This window comes from Staurois parvus, unplaced genomic scaffold (genome assembly GCF_062004578.1).
Source record: "Staurois parvus isolate SC_StPar_1 unplaced genomic scaffold, SC_StPar_1.0 ptg001418l, whole genome shotgun sequence".
Lineage (NCBI taxonomy): Eukaryota > Metazoa > Chordata > Amphibia > Anura > Ranidae > Staurois > Staurois parvus.
This window is the reverse complement of record NW_028319214.1, coordinates 2,816,735-2,828,882: the sequence shown is the minus strand read 5'-3', so window position 1 is coordinate 2,828,882 and position 12,148 is coordinate 2,816,735. Positions and strand designations below refer to the sequence as shown.

Sequence of the window (12,148 nt, the reverse complement as noted above, 5' to 3'; positions counted from 1 at the left end):
TATTCATTATTTGTAAAACATAAAAAAAAACGTAATAGACAATAGTTGCTAGTGTAAGGCTTGAATTGGTCATGCAGGACATGCCACTGAATGCTTGACCAGCAAGAGAAAAATAACAAGAAGAAATGGGATCTCAAAAACCATATAGAAAAAAAAAACTATTGCACATTCCATCCCACCCTCAACCGCCTTCTTATTTCAAGCATGCCCATCTGGGCTAGACCCCAACTTGCAGAAGTCCGAAAACCCTAAAGGGTCTAAACAGTGGGTCGTTTACCAATTTTTCCACCAGAGCAAATCAAGAATTATATAACTAATCTGGAATATACACTCACCAGCCAATTTATTAGGTACATCTTGCTAGTGCCAAGAAAATATCCCCCACACTAAGTGGTGTATTTAGGTTTTGTGCTGCCCTAGGCAACACAAATGTTGGCCATCCCTCCCCCCACAGAGAGAACCTGACTCCAACCAATACCACCCCCTAACCTGAGAAAGCCTTCCACTCCCACCACCCTCCATACAACAGCCATCCCACCCCCCAGCGATAGAGAAAAACACACTCATTCACAGCTCCAGACATCCCCTGGAATGAGAGTCAGGCTCTGCATACACTGTCAAGCAGCCCGCAGCCTCTCTCGGATCCCACCTGGTCCCCATGCCGCATGTGTCCCTTCTTCTCTCCCTTCCGGGGAGTGGTGCTGCCCCCCTGAAAAATGCAGCCCTAGGCAAATGCCTTGTGGTAAAAACACCCCTGCCCACACCATTATACCACCACTACCAACCTGAACCAATACAAGGCAGGATGGATCCATGCTTTCATGTTGTTTATGTCAAATTCTAAACCCTAACATCTGAATGTCACAGCAAGCAGTCTGCCCATTCTCCTCTGACCTCAACAAAGCATTTTCGTCCACACAACTGGTACTCACTGGATATTTTCTATTCTTGGACCATTCTCTGTAAACCCTAGAGATGGTTCTGTGTGAAAATCCCAGTAGATCAGCAGTTTTTTTTAAATCTTCGGACTAGCCCACTTGGCACCAACAACTATGCCACATTCAAAGTCACTTAAATCCCCTTTCTTCCCCATTCTGATGCTCAGTTTGAACTTCAGCAAGTTGTCTTTGTGACGAACACGGTCCCCGACCCCTGCCCTTCTTGCTAACTTGTGACAAAGGACCAGCCAATCTCACACCGCGCTGTCACTTGCGTAACAATGCCAATCTCAGCTGTGCCCTGCACAAAGATATTCCAGCTCGTGGGACCACAATATATGTGCCAGCAGCCTGAGAGTGATTGGCACTGGGTTAGTTAATTACTCAACCCTTCAAACTCCAAACTGACACAAGATAGCTTCGGGCCTATCAACCCTTCACAATGTTTGCAAGAACTGATGTGAACAATAAATGTCTGTAACACACACTGTCACCACAGACAGGTATATTCAGTGGATTATTACATACAGTAGCACTCTTCAAGAGACGGATTCTTTAATTTACATTAAAAGCCTTTGAGATCATTTTAACACTTTTCAAAATAGGGTTTATTAATGAAAAGGTCAAATGGTGCAATTAAAATATTTACAGAAAGGGATGTTACAAATACAGAAAGAGAACAATAAAGGAACAGAAAAATTAAAGAAAGGGGTTAAGAAGGCAGAATACTTGCAAAGTCCTTGGTTTTAGCAGAGTCCAATTGTGCATGCAAAAATGTTGCCTTGGCTCTCAAATCCGTTAAGATGTTCCTTGGTTGATGGTAAACGAGAGCTCAATACTAGCTCCATGTAACAGATAAATCGCACGCCCATGGAAACTAGCTAACCGAGGCGTGGTCCGTGACTGGGGTAAAGAGGAAATGAGGGGGACTTTGACCATAAAAGACTGGCTGTGATACCCTTTCACAGCCCGTACTACCTCTGTCCACCACTAGAGGGATACTGCACTGCAATCCAGCTGGCTGACCACACACAGGCAGATACAAATCTTATATACAGTCTGGTGCACTCTAAGGATTGGGGAGCAGCCTAGCAATTAGCACACAGCTAATCTCTGCTCATCCCGTACGACCAAGACCAATTTTCACATCACTGGCAGACTGACGGCTTACCAAAGGAATTATTTTACCATGCCTCATTACTTCTTATGTTTGTGAGTAGTTTTTACTCCGTTTGTTACCAATAAATTATTAACCCTCTACACTGAGATTGGCGCCCCCTTCGGTCTGATTTTTCTTCTGCAGAGTTCTGCTTCGCTCTATGGGGAGCTGCCTTCACCTATCATTCTCTACCTAGGACCCTTGGACTATGGACTTTTTTTTTTTACCTTATCGCTATTAATTTTTGGTCTCATTATCATTATATTTTTCTATATACCTTTATTTCCTCTGCTTTATCCGCATTTTGTCATTAACCATATTTAGATTTTTACACGCGTGGTCCCCTCCCAGCGCCAATTTGTTCTTTCTGTAGCAATTAACAGACCATTCTAGGATTCCTCCAGCTATCCTACAGGCTAGAACCCCAGTGTTAATCACTCTCCCACTGTCCACCCCCCCACACAGACACACCACAAATGGTAGCTTGCCACCACCCAACAGTTTGCCTGCAGACTGGTCTGCTGGGCCACCACACACACAGATCTCCATCTGCCAGATCTGCTACTTTACAATCTGCATGCGATCTGCCAACACGCAGTGCAATTGAATACAGATTGGCAATGAACTTAGACTGAGCACATAGATACTACAATACAACAGTCTCTCTGGGGATATGAGCCTGAGCTTATGTGCACAGAAGTCACTTATTGATTTTATGATTTAATATCCTGAAAGTGGGCAGTGCATAAGATATGTACAAAGAAAAAAAGTTACAGAAAATACAAACAAGACAAAAAGACACACAATTGGCTATTCACAATAAAATAAAAAGGGAATAAAAACAGAAATAAAACTTTTACCAAGTCACCCTGTGACTGGAACAAGTCAAAGAAAGTCCACGATTCGCCAGTCAAATGGAACCAGCTCCATACGAATCACCCCGTCTATATCTCAAGGTCCTCGATTTATTGAAATGTGGATGTGTGCTGGACTTTAGCCCTTGGCCAATCAGCCCGGGGGGTTGTTCCTGTACCAGCCCACAGGACGTTCTGTGTTCTGATGTGCCCAATCTTGAATGGGCCATGAACGGTTTGGATCGTTAGGTCAAGGATAGAATTTCCGACACCAGCGCATCAGTCCAATCACAAGTTTTTTGCTTTTTTTTTTGTTTATAGTGCAAAAAAATAAAACACCCCAGTAGCGATTAAATACCACCAAAAAAAGCTCTATTTGTGTGAAAAAATTAATAAAAATGTCATATGAGTGTTGTCATTCAAAGTGTGACAGTGCTAAAAGCTGAAAATTGTCCTGGGCACAACGGGGGTAAACGTGCACGGTAGGCAATTAAAGAGGACCCTATAGATCAGTGGTTCTCAACCTTTCTAATGCCGTGACCCCTTAATACAGTTCCTCATGTTGTGGTGACCCCCAACCATAAAATTATTTTCGTTGCTACTTCATAACTGTAATTTTGCAGTGGGAGGAGTAGTGCCATGTCATTGGTGTCAGTGGGAGGAATAGTGTCCCATCACTGATGTCAATGAGAGGAATAGTGCCCCATCATTGGTGTCAATGGTAGGAATAGTGCCCCATCATTGGTGTCAGTGGTAGGTATAGTGCCCCATCATTGGTGTCAGTGGCAGGAATAGTGCCCCATCATAGGTGTCAGTGGGAGGAATAGTGCCCCATCGTTGGTGTCAGTGGTAGGAATAGTGCCCCATCGTTGGTGTCAGTGGGAGGAATAGTGCCCCATCGTTGGTGTCAGTGGGAGGAATAGTGCCCCATCGTTGGTGTCAGTGGGAGGAATAGTGCCCCATCGTTGGTGTCAGTGGGAGGAATAGTGCCCCATCATTGGTGTCAGTGGGAGGAATAGTGCCCCATCATTGGTGTCAGTGGGGGGAATAGTGCCCCATCATAGGTGTCAGTGGGGGGAATAGTGCCCCATCGTTGGTGTCAGTGGGGGGAGGAATAGTGCCCCATCGTTGGTGTCAGTGGGGGGGAGGAATAGTGCCCCATTGTTGGTGTCAGTGGGGGGAGGAATAGTGCCCCATCATTGGTATTAGTGACACCAATGATGGGGCACTATTACTCCCACTGACACCAATGATACTTACCTTGCTGACCCCTGCTCCAGCCTGGGCTCGCTCACTCCCTCCCTCTCCCATGGTACAGACACTTACCGGTCAGATGTCTTCCTTCTCCGGCCGCTCTCCTCCTCTTCACTCGCTCGATCTAGATTGTAAGCTCGTAAGAGTAGGGCCCTCTTACCCCTCGTACGTTGTTTGTTGTTGTTGTACTGTGCCATGTATTGTCCCCCCTATTGTACAGCGCTGAGCAAACCCTTTGGCGCTATATAAACTCGTAGTAATAATAATAATAATAATAATCTTCGCGGTGCAGCTCGGCTCCTCCTCTCCAAGCTCCACCTCCTCGCCGGTGATTGGCCGCCTGTGTGCCTCTCCTGAGCTACAGTTCCGGCGGCCAATCACCGGCGAAGAATTGATCCCGGGGGTGTGTCCAGATGACAGGGACGGCATGTCATCCCGCCCACACCTGGAGACGGATAGAGGAGCGGTGTCTCGGTTCCTAAGGCCATCGGAAATATGTGTTTTCCGATGGTCTTAGGCGACCCCTGTGAAAGTGTTGTTCGACCCCCAGGTTGATAACCGCTGCTATAGTATATGTCATGTTGCCCTGCCTCCTCCACACTACCTCTCTTACAATTGGATATCTTTTTTTAAATGGATGCTATTTGTGCTGCGAAGCAGCACTTCCACTTTTCTCCGCATTTCTAAACCCTCCTGTTATTTTGGCTGAGGAAACTGCCATCTTAGCCTCTGTTTGATCTACAACTGCCATGGTGCTGCACATGTGATCAGTTCTGACTCCAGCCATTCCATGATTTGACAGTTTGGTTGAGAACAAAAACAAATGTGACAGTTAGCTTTCCCAGCATGTAACTGTTTTTTTTAAACCATTAGGTTCCCTTCCGTTGATGGATGGAAAATGGACATCAATGCATCTCTACAGAAAAACGAATGATCATCTGTTTACATCCACATCTGTCAACATCTGTTTTTTTTAGAATGGATCAAAGCCCTATATTTGGTTTGCTAAAAAATGGAATGGACGAAAAACGAATGTAAACAGACAAATGGTCAGTTTTTGTATTGGTAGTGGATGTAAAAAAAACTACTGTAAAAACTTGTGTAATAAATGTGACTTAAAGCAGAGGTCCAGACAAAATAAAAAAATAAAAGTCAGCAGCTACAAAGAGGACTTACCCCCCTTCATGTCCAGGCTGTTTTTTTGTGTTACAGCGCTGCGTTCCTTTAACTGACAATTGCGTGGTCAAGCAACACTGCACCCAAATAAAACTTACGTCCTTTTTTTCCCCACGAATTGAGCTTTCTTTCGGTGGTATTTGATTGCCTCTGCGTTTTTAATTTTTGGTGCTATAAGCAAAAAAAGACCGACAATTTTGAAAAAAAAAAACAATATTTTGGACTTTTTGCTATTAAACATGTCCAGTAAAAAAAAATTTAAAAATAATGTATTCCGCGACATGTCTTTGCTAAAAAAATAAATCCCAATACGTGTAAATGAATTAGTTTACGTGAAAGTTATAGCGTTTACAAATGGAGGTAATGGGATTTTTTTTCTCCTAGCAATGGCGGCGATCAGTGACTTTTAGCAGGACTGCGGCGGACATTCTGACACGGGGGGGAACTAACTTGGTGCCAATGACACCCCAGTAACACCAATACAATGATCAGTGCTATAAAAAAGCACTGACACGATACTAATGGCACTGAGCAGGAAGGGGTTAATGTGAGGGGCAATCAAAGGGTTAACTGTGTGCTGGGAGTGTTTTACTGGGGGACGTTCTTCACTGTAAGCACACTGGTCAAGATGGCTGTACTGTGCACAGCCATCTCGAGCAGTGTGCTCGAGCTGACAGGTAGGAAGATTGTTTTGTTTACAATCTTCCTCCTCATCGGAGATGCTCTGTAATCACGGGATGCCAGTGGGTAATTACCAGCTGGGACCAGGTGATTGACATCCGCGGCAGCGAATGGCGATGCATGGCTCGTGCACGCCCCCCACCCGGAGATGCAAAATCATGTATATATATATATGTGATTCTGCACACAGGTGCCGCCCTGTAGCAGTATATCTGGTATGGGGTGGTCCTTAAGAGGTTAAAAAAGACACTCACCTGTCTCTCGATCCTGCAGTGTCCTCACACTGGCTGGGTTCACCGGTCGTCCTGTGTCCCCGGTGCCGGCATCTTCAGTGTGGGCACCCGACTGTGACAGCTTGCGGCTTCACAGCCGGGTGCCCACTGCGCATGCGTGACTAGTGCTGGGCTTTCTGAATGGTCTTTTGGGAAAAGTTGTGTCACAGAAGACTAAGGGGAGGGAGGGGGAGGACAACTTCCACTTATTTATTTATTTCCCCTCCCTCCCTTAAATCCCTCTTGTATTGAACTGTATTGTCTCCCATTATATTGTAAAGCGCTGAGCAAACTGTTGGCGCCATATAAATCCTGTATAATAATAATAATTTCAGGTACTTATATAGCACTGTCAATTTACGTAGCGCTTTACATATATATTGTACATTCACATCAGTCCCTAACCCTCAAGGGGTGTGCAATCTAAGGTCCCTAATTTACATTCATACATACACATACTAGGGACAATTTAGACAGGATCCAATTAACCTACCAGCATGTCTTTGGAGTGTGGGAGGAAACCGGAGTACCCGGAGGAAACCCACGCAGGCACAGGGAGAACATGCAAACTCCAGGCAGGTGGTGCCATAGGTACCCCCTCCAGCCCCTGCTCCCCAAAGGTGCCAATCCTGAACACGGAGTAGGGTACAAGGCCTGAAAGCAGAACTTCCCCTTTCGGGTGGAGCTCACTTTTAATTGATCAGAAAGCCCTGTGATAGGCCCCTTATACTGATGGGTTTAGTTCCACTTTAAAGGGTTAATTTTCCTTTCCCAAAAAACCTGCCAGTGCAGCTCACTGTAGTAAACAAAGAGTTCGGAGGACTCCTGAGGTCACCTCTGGTGACCTCACACAGCTGCTCCAGAGCAATGGAAGGGGATTCATTCTCCTCAGACTAGTCTGGGGGAACAAAAGAAAGTGGAAGCACCTCTCCTCACAGCCCTACACAACAACATCTCCAGCCCACGTCACTCAGTGGGCGTCGTCGAGGGCCGGTCTGTTCAACAGCCAATCAACCTTCTCGTCCCGCCTCACTTCCTTCCTCTGAGAGAGATGGCGCCGCGGATAGGTCGGAGATCACGTGACGCCAAGGAGTCTCGGTCCGCCTCCCTCCCCAAACCCGGCCTCGTCCGCGACAATAACGCAGAGAGATATCGGCTCCGCGGACAGGAATGTCCCGCCGGTGCTCCGAGCCGGAAGGATGATGATGGCTAAGGCGCTGCCGATGCGCTTGTCTCACGCCGCCTGCGCCATGGTGAAGCAAGAGCCGGACGATGACTCGGACACAGACGAGCCCAACTTGCTGCTGAAGAAGTCAGACAGTGCCGAGCCGCAAATCATCCACAGCGGGCACTTCATGGTGTCCTCCCCGCACAGCGAGCACCCGCCCAAGAAAGGCTACGACTTCGACACGGTCAATGAGAAGGCCTGCCAGACGTACAGCGGCAAGACCAGCACATGTCACCTGTCCATAGACGCCTCCCTCACCAAGCTGCTGGAGTGTATGACCCTGGCATACAGGTACGTGGGGACCAAGCACCCACTACGCGGGGGACCGAGCTCCCACTACGCGGGGGGACCGAGCTCCCACTACGCGGGGGGACCGAGCTCCCTCTACGCGGAGGGACCGAGCTCCCACTACGCGGGGGACCGAGCTCCCACTACGCGGGGGACCGAGCTCCCTCTACGCGGGGGGACCGAGCTCCCACTACGCGGGGGGACCGAGCTCCCTCTACGCGGGGGACCGAGCTCCCTCTACGCGGAGGGACCGAGCTCCCTCTGCGCGGGGGGACATAGCTCCCTCTGCGCGGGGGGACATAGCTCCCTCTGCGCGGGGGGACCGAGCTCCCTCTGCGCGGGGGGACCGAGCTCCCTCTGCGCGGGGGGACCGAGCTCCCTCTGCGCGGGGGGACCGAGCTCCCTCTGCGCGGGGGGACCGAGCTCCCTCTGCGCGGTGGGGGGGGGGGGACCGAGCTCCCACTGCGCGGAGGGGGGGGGGGGGGACCGAGCTCCCTCTGCGCGGTGGGGGGACGACGACCGAGCTCCCCCTGCGCGGTGGGGGACCGAGCTCCACCTGCGCGGTGGGGGGGGACGGGACCGGGTGACGAGCTCTCTCTACGCGCGGAGGTGACTGAGCTCCATGGGGTCTCCCCCATCTCCTGATCTCTCTACTCAGGTGGACTGTGTCCCTTCCATGTCTACATCACAGCCCGGCCAGGTGAGGGTCATGTGACTGGCTGCTCCCAGACATGGATGGGAAACTGTCAGAGTTGGGATGAGGGATCGGGATCATCATCTGGGGACATCCATAGATCACTCCAATCAGAGGGCTTCTTATTGTAAAGCTGTGGTCACTGTGTTTATGATGATGCCAGCACATTACAATATAACCACTTGCCCCCCTGAGGATTTACCCCCCTTCCTGACCAGGCCATTTTTTGCATTATGGCGCTGTTACTTTAACTGACAATTACGCGGTCATGCAACGCTGCACACAAATTAAATTTATGTCTTTTTTTTTTTTTTCCTTATGAATTGAGTTTTCTTTTGGTGGTATTTGATCGCTTGTGTGTTTTTTGTTTTGTTTTTGTTTTTTTATTTTTGCACTATAAGAAATAAAGACTGATAATTTTGAGAAAAAACAATATTTGTGACTTTTTGCTCATAAAAATGTCCAGTGAAAAAATTAAAAAAATCTAATTTCATCATAAATTTAGGCCAAAATGTATTCAGCGACATGTCTTTGCTAAATAAATCCCAATATGTGTAAATTAATTGGTTTACGGTAAAGTTATAACATTTACAAATGGCGGTATAGATACTGGGATTTTTTTTCCCTACTAGTAATGGCGGCGATCAGCGACTTTTAGCGGGACAGCGGTGGGCATTCTGACACTGGGGGGAACTGACTGGGTGTCGCTGACATTCCCAGTAACACCAATACAGTGATCAGTGCTAAAAAAAACAGCACTGACACAGTACTAATGACACTGGGCAGGAAGGGGTTAATGTGAGGGGCGATCAAAGGCCTAACTGTGCTGGGAGTGTTTTATTAGGAGGCGGAGGGGGGTGTGCTTCACAGTAAGCACACTGATTGGCATGGCTGTGCACAGCCATCCTGAGCAGTGTGCCCGAGCTGACAGGGAGGAAGACTGTAAACAAAACAGTCTTCCTCCCCATCGGTGATTGTCAGTAATCACCGGCTAGGGATACGGTGATTGACATCCGCGGCTGCGAATGGTGGCACGGGTAGGGCACGGATGCCCCCTATCTGGAAATGCAACATCACTTATAAATACGTCATTTTGCGCACCCGTGCTGCCGTGTAGCAGTATATCTGCTATATGTTGGTAGGTTAATTGGATCCTGTCTAAATTGGCCCTTGTATATGAATGTAAGTTAGTGACCTTACATTGTACACACCTTGAGGGTTAGGGACTGATGTGAATGTACAATATATATGTAAAGCACTGCATAAATTGATGGCGCTATATAAGTACCTGAAATAAATAATATATGGTGGCGGGTAAGCGGAGACCATGCTGATATAACTCCTCACCTTAGGGTTAGGAGGGCCCTGCTCAAGAGAGCTTGCAATATAATATTGGTTATATACCTTTTTGATAAATGTTTTTGTTTTTTTCAAATAAATCTCTTCCAATAGGAAGTGTCGATCTATAGTTGACAACCCATTTGAGTAATATGTCACATGTGGGGAAGTGGATTTCAATTGATGGTTAAAAGATAAGTTCACCTTTTAACAAAGAATAAATGCACATTTTTTTGCTGGTAAACAAATGTGCATTTACTATTTTTTGTTTTCAGAGCCTGGGAAGAATTGCACTAGAAATTCTGAAGGATCCTCTGCACACTGCTATATACTCTTTCAAGCTGACTTTGCAATAAATAGGGATGTTTGGTTTACACATATTGCAATACACGTGTAAGCTGAATAAATGCATGTACTAGCTATTGTGATTTGAGCACAGGTATATCTTGTTTGGGAAGCATTGCACTCGCGATCAGCAGATCATTGCTGCCATTCAGGACTCCTATAGACCTGTCAGTATATCTGCGTGCTCGTACATTGTACAGGCAGACCCGTTTTACACTCACTGGAAGAATCAAAAACTACGCCGTCACCCTGGTAGTTCATTGAGAACTACAAGCTGACAGCTGCAAAGTCTGTCAGAACTTGTAGTTTTCCCATTCACAGAATACTGTGAATGGGTGACACGGCCAGGTGGGCGGAGCCCTGCACGGTCACATTTACAAAAAAAAAAAACTGTGACAGCAGGGGAAGAGGATCCCCCACTAGCTGTCACAACGAGGAATCGGGGGTGTGCAAGGGCCAGTCTTTCGTAACATGTTATACCTTGAATATGGGTATAACATGGGTGAGCTTATCCTTTAAAGCAGTAGAAAGCTCTACCAGCTTTTTTTTCTTTTAACTAGCCCTCTGCAGTGTAAGTCCTCATGCACACTGGACATTATAAAAACGCCAGTAGTGTTAGCTGTAGAATGCTGCAATAAAAACGTGAGATTTTTTGCGTTTTTTAGCTTTTTTGCATTAGCTTTTTTCATCTTTTTTAGTGTTTTTCAGTGTTTGCGTTTTTTAGCAAAGTTATATTCCCACAATCTTCAGGCTCAAAAACGCTCATAAATGCAGGATAGTTGAGTTTTTTAGCATTTTGCAGCTTTTATCAGCATTAGAGCATTTTAGCAGCTAAAAAACTCCTCTTGAAACCCACTAGTCCTGTGTTTTTTTTTTTTTCCAGCCATAAAACGCCTATGTGTGCATGGATACATAGGGTAACATGCTGGGGAGTTTTACTGGCTGTAGAAAAAAATGCCAGAAGCTAAAAACATCCGCTGTAAAAGCATCCAGTGTGCATGAGGACTTATGCTCTAATGCGCTTTTCACATGGCGGTTCCAATCAGGTCCACCTGTCAGCTTTTCAGGCGTACCTGATAGGAAGGTCCATTCATTCCTTATGTGTCCATTTACACCCACCTACCTCCAGATTTATTTCTGTCAGCTAAAAAAAAAAAAAAAACGGAAAAGGACCCATCCTCTTCCATTTTAGATGGAGCAGTTCGGAGGGTTGTCGGCTGGAGTCCGTTTACTCCTGGCCTCACATAGAGCAGAACAGGCTTTTTCTGTGTCCATGCTGCAGAAAGTGAGCGGATGTGGATGTGTCTTTCGCCTGCTTTGCTCTGATGAGCAGATTCCTTTACGATTGGGATGGAGTCCACCCCATCTGCAAGTGTCACCACATGCTAGCACGTTATGACAGACTTAAATCCAGTGCTGAGCTATCACCACCTCCATCTTTACCTGGTCTTCCTTCCGTGTTCACGATCCATGGCCATTTAAACAGTCAAGCCACGATGACATCACTCCTGCACATGCACACAGGAGTCACTATTGCGGCACAATGCACTCTGCATTCAAGGCACAATCGTTCCCTGACTGCAGAGAGACTGTACATGTGCAGTGACTTCATCCGCTGGAGCCGTTGCGAATATTTCCCAAACGGACCAAGTTTAGGAGATGTTCTTACCTGCAGGTAAGACTTTTATTATGATAACAATAGGACTTTACTATCGCCTTATTATTAAAAATAGGACTTTACTTTTGCCTTATCATGGTGATAACTTATAATTGTAAATTATTGATCACATCTCTGTTTCTACCATGTTATCTCATAATTTGATCAACCAAAATACAATTGTATACATGAAGAATGTGTCTCAGTGCTGCCAATCATTGCAAAACAATCAATTTTCTACTCTGGCTGATCGACTCAGTTTGA

At 46.6% G+C, this 12,148-nt stretch overlaps 2 protein-coding genes across 2 annotated transcripts in view; both read left to right on the top strand.

The window, feature by feature from the left end:
- Positions 1 to 5,360, top strand: part of BCL7A (BAF chromatin remodeling complex subunit BCL7A) — a 56,528-nt gene extending 51,168 nt beyond the window's left edge. The window contains exon 7 of the mRNA XM_089662046.1: positions 5,079 to 5,360. Coding sequence (XP_089518172.1) covers positions 5,079 to 5,093 — 15 coding nt within the window. The 3' untranslated portion in view covers positions 5,094 to 5,360. The remainder of the gene's footprint in view (positions 1 to 5,078) is intronic.
- A 2,083-nt stretch (positions 5,361 to 7,443) lies between these two features.
- The window catches only part of MLXIP (MLX interacting protein), a 132,104-nt gene continuing 127,399 nt past the window's right edge, over positions 7,444 to 12,148 (top strand). The window contains exon 1 of the mRNA XM_089662044.1: positions 7,444 to 7,853. Within this exon, the coding sequence (XP_089518170.1) occupies positions 7,534 to 7,853 (320 nt within the window). The 5' untranslated portion in view covers positions 7,444 to 7,533. The remainder of the gene's footprint in view (positions 7,854 to 12,148) is intronic.